Source organism: Tauraco erythrolophus, chromosome 1, assembly GCF_009769465.1.
Source record: "Tauraco erythrolophus isolate bTauEry1 chromosome 1, bTauEry1.pri, whole genome shotgun sequence".
Classification (NCBI taxonomy): domain Eukaryota; kingdom Metazoa; phylum Chordata; class Aves; order Musophagiformes; family Musophagidae; genus Tauraco; species Tauraco erythrolophus.
In genome coordinates, this window is record NC_141465.1 from 120,959,284 (window position 1) to 120,977,576 (window position 18,293).

Below are 18,293 nucleotides of genomic sequence, written 5' to 3' on the forward strand. Positions count from 1 at the left end.
CCTGTGGAGGACTCGGGGATACTGGTGGAAGAAAAACTGGACACGAGTCAGTGACATGCGCTTGCAGCCAGAAAGCCAATCGTACCCTGGGCTGGATTAAAAGAAGTGTGGCCATCAGGTTGAGGGAGGAGATTCTACCCTTCTACTCCACTCTGGTGAGACTCCACCTGGAGTCCTGTATCCCAGATGGTCCAGAGGAGGGTCATGAAAATGGTGAGAGGGCTGGAACACCTCTCCTATAAAGAAAGACAGAGAGTTAGGGTTGATCAGCCTGGAGAAGAGAAGGCTCCAGGGACACCTTATTGCAGCCTTTCAATATGTAAAGGGGCTTACAAGAAAGATGAAAAAAGACTTTTTACAAGGGCATGTAGTGACAGGAAAAGGGACAATGGTTTTAAACTGAAAGAGGGTAGATTTAGACTGGATATAAGGAAGAAATTTTTTGCAATGAGGGTGGTGAGACAATGAGACAGGTTGTCCAGAGAAGTCATGGATGCCCCATTCCTGGAATTGTTCAAGGTCAGGCTGGATGGGGCTTTGAGCAACCTGATCTAGTGCAAGATGTCCCTGCCCATGGCAGGGGGTTAGACTAGATAGCTTTAAAGGTCCCTTCCCATCCAAACCATTCTGTGACTTTATAATGAAAAGTCTGCAGCTAAATGTAAATGCTTCCAAAATTGAGGGGGAAATTTTTTTTTACAGACTTCAGGAATAGATAGTTTTTGTCATTTTATCTCTTCATAGCTGAATATGCTCTTTTTAGCTCATATTCTGTGCCCATTCATTCATAAATAAAATAATGCATGGTTGTTAACTTAAGCAGCAATTCAACTATTTTCTTCATTCATCCCAGGTCTTTATTTAAACCTTCTGAAAACAAACACGATGCCTTCATTGAGCTATCAATAAAGAATTACAATATAGAAGTGCATGTAATGTATACGGATTTTTTAAAGATGCATAGACTTTTGCAAAGCTTAAAGCAAGTACTGGTTGAACAGACTATGAAAATTATATTTGATAAAGGACATTATTATTTGAAGTTTTTGAAACATTCAAGCAAATGTCTCCCCCCCCAAAAGTGCACAAGGTGATAGGGCATCCTATTCGGAAAGAAATCTTCAAAAGATAAAGAAGTTCATATGCTAACAGTGTAAAAGCATTAGTAAAATCCAAGAATGTTCAAGGTAATATAGGTGTCTTTTTTTAAGATACTATGAACAGTAAAAATGTAGGTCAAACACAGATGCATACAGTGACTCTACAAATACTGGGACAGAAGAGAACACAGAAATATTGCATAATTCATTTTCTTGTATTTAAAATAAAGCAGAAGAATAGATAGGCACCACAGGCTTGATTCAGGCAGGAATCTAGTTACATTTGAGATGTCTCATTCTGTCTCTAGATGCTACTCCAGCAGACCACAGGTCTCCTGCAGATTCATTGTTATATCTGCCAGGCCATGAATATTTGATGATTGATTTATTATTTCTTGAATAGTGATAAAAGCCTAATTTTACGTAATCAAATTGAGCCCCTATGACAGCATCGATTGAAGAGAGCATTTTACATCTCTAAAGAAAGTTCTCAGATACAGTGCGGTAAAAAATGGTTATATTCAAATCAACAAAACCAAAAGTCAGAAAGAAACTCGCTGCTCAGTTCTGTGAACCAGACAAGCTACAGGGTAACTCACAAGGAGGAAACTGTGAACGGCAGGATGGTCAGTCGCCAGGGATTAGCCAGAGATGACCCAGACATTATAAATAAGTCAGTCTGATGCTAATCCTTAGTGTACAGATTGGTTTTGTAGTTAACCAGAGACCTCCTGCATCCGTAGAAGTACCACACACTAAACACAAAATTTAATTTTTTAACTCAAACATAACACAGTAAGCAGAGCAAACAATATGTATATTGTTTGTATCCAATGGTTCTGTAAAAAAAAATGCTCTTGCTAGGAACACATCACTAGACAGTAACTAGGTCTTATGATAACTGCAAGGCTCCAGTACTGACCTTTTAGACTTGTTATCAACTTGTTATGAGAGCTTGCTGTCTGAAGTGGAATTCAGTACCACATATCTCTAGTTATGATGTGAAGTTGAAGCGTGGGATAACAGCAAAAGTTTTGAAAGTATGGGCACAGGTGGAAAAGAGAGGACCAAGAACCACGAACAACAAGCTTATGGTCAGCTACTGGTCCTTGAGGAAGGGCAACATTAAGAACTGGCTAGACTGCTTTTGCTTTAAGACAAGAAGATGCAATTAAGCAGGAAAGAAAAACAGCCAAGTGACACAATAAGGTACCTGCTACAGTTTGAAGAATAACCCCAGCCAAGCATCACCCAGGATGTTCAGGAACAGAGGTAAAGGGCTGAAAACTCATATGAAAGGAGAAATCAGATTTGAGGGCAACGGTACGGAATAAAGACAAGGCCTGCATCTGGTCCAGCTTCCCTTGTCAAAGAGCTCTCTGGCTTGATTAGCTTCACTGAGGTGACTAAGACCATCAAGGCCCATAGCCACCAGCAGGGACTATGTGGCTTCAGCTTCATGGTACTGCATGCTCACAGGTAACTTATATGACACAAGTTTTAAAGAACAAGTGCTTTGAATTTGCAGTGCTAATGATTAATAATGATAAAGAACTAGCCATTAGCAATGTGTGCTGTTAATGAGTATTAATGTAGTGCAGTTGTGTTTTTACTGGCCTCATTTATCAGTCTTTCAAACACTACAATCAAAATCTCTAACTTTCTGATTGTATGTGTATGCACATACATAACAGATTCATCTGAGCTCTTGCAAGGAAAGTTTGCAGGTCTAAAGGTACATTTAACTCTAGTCAGTAAGATATAACAGAAGATGTCACATTGAAATATACTGCTTTTTCTTACAGGATCACGGACCTGGTTAACAGCAGTCCATGTTCAGAGGCCACAGATTTCAACATGAAGAGAGTTCTTACATTGAGGGTGGTGAGGCACTGGAACAGGTTGCCCAGAGAAGTTGTGGATGCCCCATCCCTGGGAGTGTTCAAGGCCAGGTTGGATGAGGCTTTAAGCAGCCTGGTGTAGTGGACGGTGTCCCTGCCCATGGCAGGGGGTTGGAACTTGATATTCTTTGAGGTCCCTTGCAACCATAATGTTTCTATGATTCTATGATTTAGTACCAAAAGATTATTTTGACAAAACATGATGTATCATACACTTAGCATGGATTAAATGAGAATTTAATGAGAGATTTCAAAATGAAATGGTAAATTCTAATGTGCATCTCATGTCACTTCTTTGTATGTGGTTACTTGAGTAAAGGAAAGGTTTTTCTCATTCCAATGTTGTGTACAAGATGTTTTTAGGCAACAGTGTCTATGATCTATTACTTATTGATGAGGAGAAAAATAATGGCCAAATGTCTAGGTAAGCACCTAGCATGAAGTGAGAAGGAACCTCCCCAAGTGTGTGTAGTTGTGTAGTATCTGCATTTCAAAGAGAACTCACACACATTACAGCTAAACGGACACCCATAGTAAAAATTCAATGGTTGGAAATCAAGCTTTACAATACATGTAAAAAAACCCAACCCAACCGAACCAACCCAGAACAACGAAGGAACAAAAAGGAAGTTATATTGGATATTGCAAGCATTGTAGCAAGGATTTTAATGAACCTAAATTTAAAGCTAGCACCATATTTCAATATTATACAGGAAAGACTTTATTTAATATTTAAAATAAATATTGCCTTCTGAATAGTAAAGAAATGAAGAGACTAAGTCTGCAAAACTAAAATGTATTAGTGTTCTTCTTTGAAACACATACAAGATGTCAGTCTCATGTCTTGTGAATTAATTAACTTCTTCATTTCTTATGTTTCAATATTCAAGATAAGTCCTTAGACATTACTTTTAATGCAGTTACCAGGGGAAAAAAAAAGTTTTTATTTCAAATTATCTACTTTCCTACCTGATTAAGTTTTTTCCATAGGTTGAGAACAGGAGAAAGTTCAGTAGACCATATTTCTCTGTCAAATTTGCAGCCTGCAGTTACTGACCTGCTCAGGATCCGAAGCTGTGAAATGACCTGAGTGACGAGAATACAAATGTAAATCTTGAAGAAGGATAAACAAACCTCTTTTAGTACAAGAATGAGATACACTAGCAAATACTCTTTAATTTATTGATGGAGTATACTTTCCTGCATAATTAATTACTAATCATAATCTATTCAAAACACAAACAATACCCATATCCAAATATAGAGCATACTTGAGCCTCATTCATATTAAGCCCAAAACAAACAAAATCTGTATTTTGCATATCACAGTCATTGTCTTTTTTCAACTACAATTTAAAAACTAATGAGGTGTATAATTAATTAAAAAGCCTCTTTTCACAAAATCTATAGACAAAACTCAAAACTCAAGCTCTGCCTTTATCTAGGCTTCATCTGTAACTAAGAAAAGAGAAATAAAAAATCAGAATTTGTTACTGAATACATATTCTACCTATCAGGCATCAAAGCTCCACGACAATTATAATCAATTCATTCTGATCTCCCACAGATCTCTTACTTATTTAGATATTCATGTTACCTTAAATTATTTAAATGTACACTTATTAGTTTAAAGAAATAAAGCGAGCAATTTGAAGAATAACTGCAAAACTTTCAAAAAGCAGGGGAGCTTCCAGTACATCAGGTCCAATTGCCTTTTATTGTTAGCAATTCTGGTAACTCCACACATAAACTAATCAAATATATGTATACATTTATAAAGAAAGAATACTGAAATTAAAATTCTTCAGTGATATTGCAGTCTATCCCTTAAACTGCATATAAAACCCCTGATATTTTTAGGCATTTTAGCTAAAATTTAGTTATTTTTCACAGTGCATTTTTTGCAAGACGTTTTAGAGAACAACTTACTAATTCTCTCCTCTTTTGCTTGACTTCAAAGAATTAAACTTGATAATAAAAATTTTATTAATGGTTCAGAAGGACTGGACTGTTTAATTGTTAGAATGAGTCAGGAAGCCAAGTTGCTTCTTCTGGATTTTGACTTCTTTTCTATTTTTGAAAGATGTGCAATGATGTAGTATTCTCTTTTGTTTTTCATTTTCATTTGCTGAAGCAAACAGCAACTTCTTATTTATCAGCTTTGATAGGGACTAGGAAGCACTACAAGACGCTAGTATACTGAACTTAATACATTAAACAGTCTTAATATATTAGATATCTTACAAGACATAAACCAAAAGATAAATATAAAGTATAAATATTTAAAATATAACAGACAAACCTGTATTTAGAAAAACAAGTTTAAAAATACTTTTAATTAAGCTAAAATAGTTTTTTTCATGAAAAGCTCACTTAATATAATGTTAATTTTGAAAAAAATCTTTTTTAGTTCCCTTAAAAATGATAATATACTCTGTTATCCTAGAGAATTATGCATACTTTTTAATTCCTGATCTCAGAAATTATGAAAATAGGATTTTTATTTCTCTGTTATATTTAAGGAATTAAAAGTGAAATTCATTCCAAGTCTTAAAAACCACTATTAGTTGACGAAAGACATAGTCTATGATAATGAAGTACCTTAGTCATGACCCTGCAGCTTGGTTTGCCAAGAGAACAACATGCATTCCTAATGAATATCTAGAAGAAACATCTCACTGTACTAAAATCTTACTTTTGTCTAGTCTGAAGTAAGATGGCAGAAAGGAAGGCAAGGAAAAGTTGCAGCCAAGGCAAAAGAGTAGCTGGAGTGAACAGAGCTTTGCCTAGGAACAGGTTACGAGCCAGCTGAGAGCGTACAGGCAGAAATCGGAGGACAAACCAACATGGGTGGTGCTTTAGTAGGTGTGTGCTACAGACTCTTTGATCAAGAAAAGTAGAGAAGTCTTCTTCTAACAGCTTAAAGGAGCCCAACAATCACAGGTCTTTATACTCATGGGAGACTTCAACCAACCCAGTATGTGCCATGAGGGTAATATGAAAGAATGCAGAATTCTAGAATTCATTAAAACAACTTCTTTATACGGGCAATCAATCACCCAACCAGGGGAGACACTCTACTGAATCTGTCACTAATAAACAACGAAGAACTAGTAGAAGATGTGAAGATCGAGGTCAGCCTTGGCTGCACTAAGCGTGAGATTGTGGAGTTTAAAAACCTGAGAGAAGGGAGCCAGGCAAGGAGTAAAATCACAACCCCGAACCTCAGGAGAGCAGATTTTAGCTTAGTCAGGGATCTTCTCAAATTCCTCAGAGAAGAAGAACAGTCCTTTCTGATGTGCAGGAAGCAAGCACAATACAAGCCAAAGAATAAGCATGGCAGAAGAACAATATGGATGAAGAGGAAGATAGTGATCTCAAGTGTAAAAAGTTAATCCACAGAAGATGGGAGCAGGGATGGACTACCCAGCAGAGTGTGCTGGTTTTGACTGGGACAGAGTTAATTTTTTCCATAGCAGCTTGTATGAGGCTATGTTGTGGATTTGTGCTGAAAACAGTATTGATAATGTTTTTGTTACTGCTGAGCAGTGCTTACACAGAGTCATGGCCTTTTCTGCTTCTCACCCCACCCCACCAGTGAGCAGGCTTGGGGGGCACAAGAAGTGGGGAGCGAACACAGCTGACCCCAACTGACCAAAAGGATATTCCACACCATATGACATCATGCTCAGCAATTAAAAGCTGGGGGAAGAAGAAGGAAAGGAAGACTTTTGGAGTGATGGCGTTTGTCTTCCCAAGGTCTGATAGAGACCTACTTTCCTGGAGATGGCTGAACACCTGCCTGCTGATGGGAAGTAGCGAATTAATTCCTTGTTTTGCTTCGCTTGCGTGCATGGCTTTTGCTTTACCTATTAAACTATTTTATCTCAGTCCACAAGTCTTCTCACTTTTACTCTTCTGATTGTCTCTACTCCACCAGGGGGCAGCGAGCAAGCACTGTGTGGTACTTAGTTGCCAGCTGGGGTTAAACCACACACAGGGATATAAAGACATTGCCCAATTGTGTTAGGATGGAGTTAGGAAAGCCAAATCTCAGATGGGTTTGAAACCAGCAATAGATGAGAAGGCCTACAAGAAAGTCTTCTGCAAGTATTCTGGTAGCTAAAGAGAGGAAAAGAAAATATGAGCCATTGCTCATAGCTTCTTTTATGGAAAATACCGTTTCATTTTCTCATTCTCCTAAATTAATTTTAAACTTTAATAATTAATAATTAAGGAGACAAAATAACTCTTGGGTTGAGAGAAAGCACTGTACATAGTCACTTAAATCAAACTTAAAACAGACAAGCACAAATTCACCCCACCTATCCTTAGGCACTTACTTAAAACTTACTTAAAACACAAAGATTACCAGTTTAGCCTCCCTACATAAACAAGAGACAGATCTTAAGTGGGCTAATTTGTCACTTCAAAGGCCCTCCCATTTCAGTACATAGGAAAACTAAATTCCTTACATATGTACCTCAGATAGACAAGTCAACATGGAAATTAGAATGAGGATTTTAATTTGCTGGAATCCTAACTTCAAAACTCAAGAATTCAGGTTCTCTCACTGTGCTATATATATGTTACCATCAGGTCAACTTATAATGAACTTCAGATACTTACTCTAGGATGATACTAATTGTGCCTTAAACATGATACTTCTGTAACCACAAAGAGAGACTAGAAGTGACTAGCACAGATGCAGACATCTGATAGGTCCATTGAATCATATTCTTTGCACTCTAGTTTGGAAAAGTATCAAGGTATGTACTTATAATACTAAGGAAACTGAAAATCTAATCGTAGTTGTATAATTCAGGTCACTCAAGAGTACATTTACAATACTTAACCTTTGAATGCTCACCTTTGTTGTCACAACATATTCCTTTAATATATTATACTCTAAAAGCTCTTCTATGTTGTGCTAGTCCAGCCAAAAGCACACCTAAATATTTTGAATAATGACAAGAGTGAAAAAATCTACCATAAACCAAGAAAACAGTACCATCACTGAAAATATAAGAGGGATGGAAAGAAAGGTAATCAAAATTTAAAAGCAATCACCAATCATTGTCTGTTTAAAGAGGTGTGAGAATATTATTCAGAACCACGAGTCTTTGTAGAAGCTGCCTGTTTTAAGTAAGGTCAACTAATCATAACGCTATTTATATAAAAATTTCAGTAGAGTAATTTATTTGTGAACAGTGCATCTAGTAACTACGAACAGCGTACACAAACTGCTACTGAACATTTTCTCCATTCTTAATGGAAAATTCATACATGGGTTTTTTGCATTGTCAGCACAGAAAAATAGAAATTGCATATATTAATAAAGGTGGGGTAGTCAAACTTAAAATGTCAATATTTATTTACCTAGTTACTAAATTAATTCTGCATCTCAGCTTTTTATCTATGGCATACTTTATGGGGTTTTGTGGATATATGCTGCTACAATATTGACCAACACATTATAGTAAAAAATCCACACATTTAGAGAAATTAAGAGAGACAATGAACAAAATGCAAAGTAATAAAGACATGGAAGATCCCATGTGGCTTCACAGGGAACTACTAGAAAGTCATGTTTGACCTGAAAACTAAAATAATTCATGGGAAAAAAAAAAAAAAAAAGGAAATGTCAAGATTTTAACTTTTACTTTCCTGGAACTAGATAAAATCAGCTTTCTAGGAATGTAAAATCTATTTTTGTACTTCACTCATGCACAAGATGAGGAAAAAGTCTTGCTTTCAGTAATTCACAGCTACTGCAAAAACCGCTACTTCACAAATACAATACATAATAAACACAGGCTTATATCTAAGTCTAGTATTAATTTCATAAGCAATGTATCCTACAAATTATACAACAAAATTAAATTTTACACACAGCCTTAAAATTTGAAAAAGAGAAAGTAATAAATTCAAAACTATACTGTGAAATTCTGTCACTAAATTAAAAATAAAAATAAAAATCTAGGATCAATCATTACTGAACAAAATACAACTCTGTTCTAAGAATACAAAACAGAAAAGATTTGCTAGTCAGATAACAGCTATTTTTTTCAAGACTATGGAACAGATAAAAGGATTTTTATTTTTGCACAAGAAGCTAACAAACTCCTCTCAGTAAATCTATAGACAATGACAAAGCAGAGACTCTACTGCCATCTACCAGTTTTAAAAGGATGTAGTCTCAACACAGAAACCACTTCCATGTTTCATTTCTGTGAATGAAACAATATATCCCTTTACACAGCTGTTCAAGGAGATACTTTTGTTTTTAAGACTTCATAGTTCAAAGTAAAATACGAAGTTATAACACAGTCATTTTGGTAAATATTGGGCAAGTAGTAACTCAGTGCAATGCAGCTATGTCTTCATTGTGTCAAGAGAGGGAATGGGTTTCAGTTTGACAAGCCTTCTGGCAGAACTACACATACTGTTCCTCAGAGTTTGGCTGCAGTTAGCCACATGGTTGTCAGGGCAGTCTAAGACCGAGCTGCCAATGAAACCTCTCTGGCTTTCAGTCTCGCTGTGTCCCTTACCCTCTCTCTAAGAACAGGGTCCATGGAGGTTGTTAGGACAAAGGTACATTAATGGCATTCCTAACCAAATCACTCATACCGCATGTGGATGCATAAGGAACTGTGCAGGTCTACGCTTGCTCTTTCATTGTTCCCTCAAGGCCACCTCAAAGCTTCACTTTCACTCAATAAGGATGCCAAGTAGGATGGGACTCAACACAGAGAAGCATGTCTTCTTAATCAAAAGACAAAGCAAAACAGGGAAAGACACTGACGCCACCTACATCTTCCTTTATGCAGAAGAGGATCATATACCGTTCATGGCAGGAAGACACCCTGTAGGGTTCAGTGGAATAGGAAAGAACATCAGCAGGATGCTGCAGATGGACAGCACAAGCCTACTACTGATCCAGCCAGTATTCTAGTTGCACCTTCTCCCAAAGAATAAGTAAGGGTTTCACTTTGTAGAAGTTCCCAGGATACACATTACCTGGAGAACATGATGCTAAAAAGAAAGACCAGAAGAGGTGGCTGATCTTAGCTAATTACACACCCTGACAAAATTTAAGAAAACCAGAAAATTGCAGCCTGTTCTTGGAAGACAACAAAATTCTCATATGCAGAGCACCAATATATTATCACATACATAGCACCAATCCTATGGGAATTAATAAGGCTACAGGAAGAACTGCATTAATTCACTGCAGTGGTAAAGAGTTGTATTTTCCATTAGAGCACAGTATTGTGAGTTCGACTTCGTTATGTGGCACAGCACATTTCTTTCATGCAGCACCACAGATACATACAAAACACTCTCCATGTTTTAAAAATTCTTATTAAGTACTCAGATCACTCTGTTGCAGGGTAACAATAAATACAGTTCGGCATTACTCATCAATTTCTGCTAGAGCTTATTAGTCATAGATTCATAGATTCATAGATTTCTAGGTTGGAAAAGACCTTAGAGATCATCGAGTCCAACCATCCCTAATCCCCATTAAACCATATCCTCAAGTAGCTCATCCACCCTATTCTTAAACACATCCAGGGATGGGGACTCAACCACTTCCCTGGGCAGCCTATTCCAGTGGCTGACAACCCTTTCAGAGAAGAAATACTTCCTAACATCCAACCTGAATCTCCCCTGACTAAGCTTATGCCCATTTCCTCTTGTTCTATCTCCCATCACTAATGTAAAGAGCCCTTCCCCTAACTCCCCACCATCTTTTCTCAAGTATTTATAGGCCGTAATCAGGTCTCCCCTCAGCCTCCTCTTCTCCAGGCTAAACAGCCCCAACTCCCTCAGCCGCTCCTCATAAGTTTTATTTTCCAGCCCCTTGACCAGTTTAGTTGCCCTTCTTTGGACTCGCTCTGGGAGCTCAATATCTCTCTTAAAGCGAGGGGCCCAAAACTGGACACAATATTCCAGGTGCGGCCTCACCAGTGCCGAGTACAGGGGCAGGATCACCTCCCTGCTCCTGCTGGTCACACTATTCTTGATACATGCCAGTATCCCATTGGCCTTTTTGGCCACCTGGACACACTGCTGGCTCATATCAAGCCGGTAGTCAACCAACACCCCCAGGTCCTTTTCCGCCAGGCAGCTCTCCAGCCACTCCTCCCCAAGCCTATAGCGATGCTTGGGGTTTTTATACCCCAAGTGAAGGACTCTGCACTTGGCCTTATTAAAGCTCATGCCATTGGCCTCAGCCCAACGATCCAGTCTGTTCAAATCCCTCTGAAGGGCCTCCCTACCCTCAAGCAGATCGACACAGCCTCCCAGCTTGGTGTCGTCCGCAAATTTACTGAGGGTACATTCAATCCCCTCATCCAGGTCATTGATAAAGATGTTAAACAGAACTGGACCCAGCACTGAGCCCTGGGGAACCCCACTGGTGACCGGCCTCCAGCCGGATTTAGCCCCATTTACCACCACTCTTTGGGCCCGGCCATAGTCATGTATTTGTGATGTGGGATGCACTTAATAAATGTCTAATTATGTGCTCTGCACAGCTGACACAAGGGTTACATAAATGCTAAATTATTTTAAGAAAATAGATTTATGTTCATCCTTACATCTATAGCAATAACACAAGTTCAAGAACTATTTCAATTGCATGCTTTCAACAATTATACCCATATTACTCTATGTACCATGATTAGAATTACAGAGGAGCAGTACCAGTGCTGAGAGTCCTGTTGAGCCAAATTTTGAAAGAGAAAATTTAGTCTGCTGATGAACAGAGAAGAAACTACAGTTACTTGTATATTATAATTTCACCTTGAAAAATAACCACACACTACAGCCCCACTACTCTACATACGGTAGAAACACTGCAGTCAGATGTATGGCTGTAATAGTGGGTAGACACACTCACCCTAAATTTTCTTTAGCTGACTCGGGTAATAACTGCAGTGGAGACTTGGTATGTAACCTCAAGCATGACCCAGCAATCTGAGAGTTCTAAATGTCCTGGTATACCCTTTCCTAAACACATTCTCTGTTGCTGTCATTAACAAGGTGAAAAGGGGGGTTGGAACTAGATGATCTTTGATGTCCCTTCCAACCCAAACCATTCTATGATTCTATGAAAACCAGTACTGGAACTGTACTACGATCACACATCTGACTACAGAGAGCAGTTTAAATCTAAGTAAACAAGATGTGCAAGGAATGGTGGGAAGTCGTACAGAATCAGATGGGACTTGCTGAAAATAAGAACAGGTCAGCAACTAAGGTAAAAAAAAAGAAATCAAGGAGAAAATGTTGTTTTACTGAAGTCAATGAGATCATTGCAATTACATTTTATGAGGTAAAATTCACTTCATGTTTCCTGACCCTGATTCTTACTTTGTTTGCCTGACTATATTGCCTTACATTGTTTTCCATTATCCATAGCTATTAAAAAGATTTTTTTTTTTTCTACAAAATTTCTAAGCTTCAGGCACTGGAAGAGTAACATTAATGATTTTAAATGAGTACTATATTTAGCAGCTACACTAAGGTATGATGAGCTACTCCTTTTGACTTCTAATGGATTTCATTAAAGAAATAGTTTCTCTTAAGCAACCACATCTGTAAAAAGAATGCATTCAGCGTGAGATTTCTGTGCTAGTATCATTTCTGGGGAGTATACAGTTAGGCAACGTGCTTTTTGCCTGATTTTGTAAACCCATCTTTGTTCAGATACCATAATTTACTTAAGTCATCCTGATGTAAAGTGTGAATATTATTTCTTTATGTTGAGTTTCTGCTAGAACAAACTCTAAAGTTTTCAAATGCTTCAGCTGCCATTCATGACAAGTAGGAAATGTCACTGTAGGAATACATGAAAATAAGTATTCAGTGGCCTCTGCGCACGGTTTAGGAAGGAAAGGAGCAACTAATAATGGGAGAGAAATAGTCTGTTTAGAGAACATGAATATACTCACACACGAACATGGAGTGAAATACAGTTGGCAGCCAGTCAGCAGTGGTGTTCCCTAGGGCTGAGTACTGGGACCAGTTCTGTTTAACATCTTTATCAATGATATGCATAAGGGGATCAAGTGCACTCTCAGTAAGTTTGCAGATGACACCAAGCTGGGTGCGAGTGTTGATCTGTTTTGAGGGAAGGAAGGCTCTACAGAGGGATCTGGACAGGCTGGCTTTATGGGCTGAGGCCAACTGTATAAGGTTCAACAAGGCCAAGTACTGGTCCTGAACTTGGGTCACAACAACCCCCTGCAACTCTACAGGCTTGGCGAAGAATGGCTAGAAAGCTGTCCAGTGGAAAATGACCTGGGGATATTGGTCAACAGACAGCTGAACAGAAGCCAGCAGTGTGGCCAAGAAGGTCAATAGCATCCTGGCTTGTATCAGCAAATAGTGTGGCCAGCAGGACTAGGGAAGTGATTGTCCCCCTGTACTCGGCACTGGTGAGGCTCCACCTCAAATACTGTGTTCAGCTTTGGGACCCTCACTACAAAAAGGCATTGAGGTGCTGGAGCATGTGCAAAGAAGGGTTACGAAGCTGGTGAAGGGTCTGGAGTGCAAGTCTTATGAGGAGAGGCTGAGAGAACTCAGGTTGTTCAGCCTGTAGAAAAGGAGGCTGAAGGGAAACCTCATTAATCTCTACATCCACCTGAAAGGAAGATGCAGTGAGGTGGGTGTAAGTCTCTTTTCCCAGGTAACAAGTGATAGGACAAGAGGAAACAGCCTCAAGTTGCACCAAGAGAGGTTTAGATTGGATATTAAGAAAAAAGTCTTCACCAAAAGGGTTGTCAAGCACTGGGAGAGGTTGCTCACGAAAGTGGTGGAGTCACCATCCCTGGAAGTAGAATCATAGAATCATAGAATGATTAGGATTGGAAGGGACCTCAAAGATCATCTAGTTCCAACCCCCCTGCCATGGGCAGGGAAATCCTCCACTACACCAGGTTGCCCAAAGCCTCATCCAACCTGGCCTTGAACACTTCCAGGGATGGGGCATCCACAACTTCTCTGGGCAACCTGTTCCACTGCCTCACCACCCTCAATGTAAAGAATTTCTTTCTTATATCTAACCTAAATCTGCCCTCTTTCAGTTTAAATCCGTTGCCCCTTGTCCTATCACTACACACCCTTGTAAAAAGTCCCTCTCCAGCTTTCCTGTAGGCCCCCTTTAGGTACTGGAAACCTGCTATAAGATCACCTCGGAGCCTCCTCTTCTCCAGGCTGAACAGCCCCAACTCTCTCAGCCTATCTTCATAGCAGAGGTGCTCCAGCCCTCTGATCATCTTCGTGGCCCTCCTCTGGACTCGTTCCAGTAGCTCCATGTCCTTCTTGTGTTGGGGACTCCAGAGCTGAACACAGTATTCCAGGTGGGGTCTCATGAGAGCAGAGTAGAGGGGCAGAATCACTTCCCTCGACCTGCTGGCCATGCTTCTTTTGATACAGCCCAGGATACGATTTGCTTTCTGGGCTGCCAGTGCACATTGCTGGCTCATGTTGAGCTTCTCATCCACCAGCACTCCCAAGTCCTTTTCCTCAGGGCTGCTCTCAGTCCATTCTCTGCCCAGCCTGTACTTGTGCATGGGATTGCCCCGACCCACGTGCAGGACCTGTGCAGATGTCGCACTTAAGGACATGGTTTAGTGGTGGACTTGGCGGCATTAGGTTTACAGTTGGACTTCATGACCTTAAGGGTCTTTTCCAACATAAATGATTCTATGATTCTACTCAAATCAATGAAATCCAGATGTAGTTATGGTAGTTTTCTTTCATCTCTTAAGTGGTCATTAAAATGTTCATTATACAATTTTTAGAAATGCTGTTGACATTATGACAGAGCTTGATATGACGTTCAAGAGAAAGAAATAGGTACTTCCAAAAGGTGATTCACCCCTTTATTTTAGATGCCCATTTAAGAATGGCACAAATTATTCCCTATAGCTGCTTAGTAACAAAGAAATGGATAACTAGTTAAAATTACGTGGCTAATATTCATATGAGTCAAGTTAGACAAGATGAATTACACTGGAGCTTCTTTTTTTTCACTTCAATTATCTTTGAATTAGGCTTATCATATTTTTCTATCACAGTACCTAGGCATTTAAAAGAAAAACAAACTCACATGAAATTATTCCAATATCGATCAGGGGAAATTGAAGTGGCTTGAATCAATAAATACATCACAAGTCTTTTCTAGTAGGATTTTAACAAAATATCCTCTAAGAATTGAATTAAAAATAGAATCATAGAATCATCTGGTTGCAAGAGACCTTCAGGATCATCGAGTCCAACCATCCATCCTGCACTGTCAGGGTCCCTAAACCATGTTGCTCAACACCAAATCCACACGGTTTTTAAACACCTCCAGGGATGGGGACTCCACCACCTCCCTGGGCAGCCTGTTCCAATACTTCACAGCCCTCTCTGTAAAGAAATTTTTCCTAATATCTAACCTAAATTTCCCCTGGAGCAACTTGAGGCCATTCCCTCTCGTCCTGTCATTCATAACGTGGGAGAAGAGACCGACCCCCATCTCCCTACAACTTCCTTTCAGGTAACTGTAGAGAGCGATAAGGTCCCCCCCTGAGCCTCCTCTTCTCCAGAATAAACAGTGCCAGCTCCCTCAGCCGCTCCTCATAGGACAAGTTCTCTAAACCCTTCACTAGTTTTGTTGCCCTTTTCTGAACCCGCTCCAGCACCTCAATGTCCTTCTTGAAGTGAGGGGCCCAAAACTGGACACAGTACTCAAGGTGTGGCCTCACCAGTGCTGAGTACAGGGGGACAATCACTTCCCTGTTCCTGCTGGCCACACTGTTTTTGATACATGCCAGGATTCCATTGGCTTTCTTGGCTGCTAGGGCACACTGCTGGCTCATGTTCAATCGGCTGTCGACCAGCACCCCCAGGTCCTTCTCTGCTGTGCAGCTTTCCAGCCACACTTCCCCAAGCCTGTAACGCTGCAGAACCTCTGACAGAACCTCTCTGTGTATTTCAAAGATACACTTTTATTCCACAAAATCTACTTTTACAATATCATTGACTTGTAGGAAATGCATTAAAGAATAACATCTAAACAAAATATTTGGTATTAACACAGGAGGTACTTTAAGAAGTACTAACTGAAGATAATATTAATGAAGGAAACAGGACTTCATACATCTACATAATTCACTCTATGGCAGGTAGGAACATGTTATTCTTCAGAGACAGACTGCAACATACAGAAAGCCTAGATAACCATCAGATTAGGCTCCTAACTCAGAAAAATAAGGTTTTGTTAGATCAATATCAACCTTAGTATAGCAAACTTTTTTTTCTGTTATTTTAGTTTATCTGCCATCCTATAATGACTACCCAAAAGATTATGTACATACTGGTAAATAAAAGGGGAAGTTTGTGACTTCCAGCAAGTAGGAAAAGGCTCCTTCTCCACCTGCAGATGTGCAATTGCAGAATAAGTAGAAGCAACTGTGAAGGAAAAGTTCTATTGAAGGGGCATGTGTGCTAACTGAGCCTGACTCATGGATCAGAATGAGTGCCATTCAGAGGAAGTGGGAGGTGAACAAGAACATGGCGACCCAGGTGGTGTTCTCCTGGATTCTGCTGGTGAAGGGAATGGGACAGGAACAGATGCATGTGACCATGCAACAAGGTCACAACACTTGGTTGCAGAGCTGGGATGCTGCAGACATGACTTTGGCTTTTATGGCTATGACACCTTTTTTGAGCCTGATTGGTTCAAAAAGCAGGTAATTTTGTTGCAAAATCTGAACCACCAGAACTGCAGTGTATCAGTGGCCTGGTTCAAAAGCAAATAAAATTACAAAGGACAAAATATAGGAGTAGAAATACTCCCAGCAACTTCAGTTGAAGCGAATTGGAACCCACTTATTTGAAGTTGTAAGTATCCACAGCTCAGCATTTTTAATTGGGATATAAAATCTACAATTAAATAATTTTACAGTATTTCATTGAAAAATTGGTAAGAAGCTACAGTCTGTGGACTCTTCAACAATCTGAAGCTCAAAGAGTATTTTATATTTGTGATGCCCTTAAGCACTTTGAAGATGTGGTGGGTTGACCCTGGATGGATGCCAGGTGCCCACCAAAGCCACTCTATCACTCTCCTCCTCAGCAGGACGAGAAGAAAATATAATAAAAGGCTCGTGGGTCAAGATAAGGACAGGCAGATCGCTCAGCAATTACTGTCATGGGTAAAACAGACTCGATTTGGAGAAATCAATTTAATTTACTGCCAGTCAAATCAGAGTAGGATAATGAGAAATAAAAATAAATCTTAAAACACTTTCCCCTCACCCCTCCTTTCTTCCCCAGCTCAATTTCATTCCCAACTTCTCTACTTCTTTCCCCAAGCAGCACAAGGGGATGAGGAATGGGGGTTGCAGTCAGTTCGTTATGTACTGTCTCTGCCGCTCCTTCCTCTTCCCTCTCTTCCCCTTCTCCAGCGTGGGGTCCCACTCACATGAGACAGTTGTCCATGAACTTTAAAGAGTAAGTTTCAGTTATGCATGCACAATCACCCTCGAGAGGTCCTAAAAAAGTGAACTGTAAGTCCACAGGCTTGTCTTTCACTTGTCATTACTGGGACGGTGGACACAGAAAAATCAAGATGCTGTACTGATATACAGAAAGACTGTAACTATCCTTTATCTTTGCATGATATGTGTGAGAAAGTGTACTAATTTGTTCATGAAAATATCAAAACCAACCTATTCTTCAACCTTATGAGACTTACCTGTCTCATACGATAGTCTCTGTGAAGTATCATGAATCTGTAGGTGTAAAAGAATGCTGATTTCCTGATGCAAGATATTATCAGAATTATTATACACAATATTCTATATAGAAATTAGCATTAAGCAAACTAAATGTTAGCCATACTGATTATCATCGGCAGTCATATTCAAAGAGTCTTGGATAACTTGCCAGATACTGAATGGCTTATTTCACAAAATGCTTTACTATATTATTGGAGAGTGTTTAGATTAACCAGTCGACGGATCATACACAGCTACTAGTTACAGGCTGTAGTCGCTTGCAGGCAGAGCCATTCGACAGGATTTGATGGGATCATGCAACACTAACAGAAGGTTTTAAATGTTACGCTCTCTAGGGAGTGACTGTCATACTAAATGTGCTGTGCAAAGAAAGGCAGGAAACAAAACAATGGCTCTGCGCTTTCATTTCATTTTCCTAGGGTGGTTACTGGCAATAATTCATATTAGTTGCAGGTATGCTAAATCCAGCACAGAAAAAGATAGCTCTTACT

General features: G+C 39.5%; 1 protein-coding gene across 3 annotated transcripts in view; it reads right to left on the reverse strand.

Moving 5' to 3' along the window:
* Positions 1-18,293, reverse strand: part of DYNC2H1 (dynein cytoplasmic 2 heavy chain 1) — a 186,423-nt gene that overhangs the window by 41,825 nt on the left and 126,305 nt on the right. For all 3 annotated transcript variants that reach the window (XM_086621801.1, XM_086621808.1, XM_086621814.1), the window contains one exon: positions 3,971-4,087. In XM_086621801.1, coding sequence (XP_086477927.1) covers positions 3,971-4,087 — 117 coding nt within the window. The remainder of the gene's footprint in view (positions 1-3,970; positions 4,088-18,293) is intronic.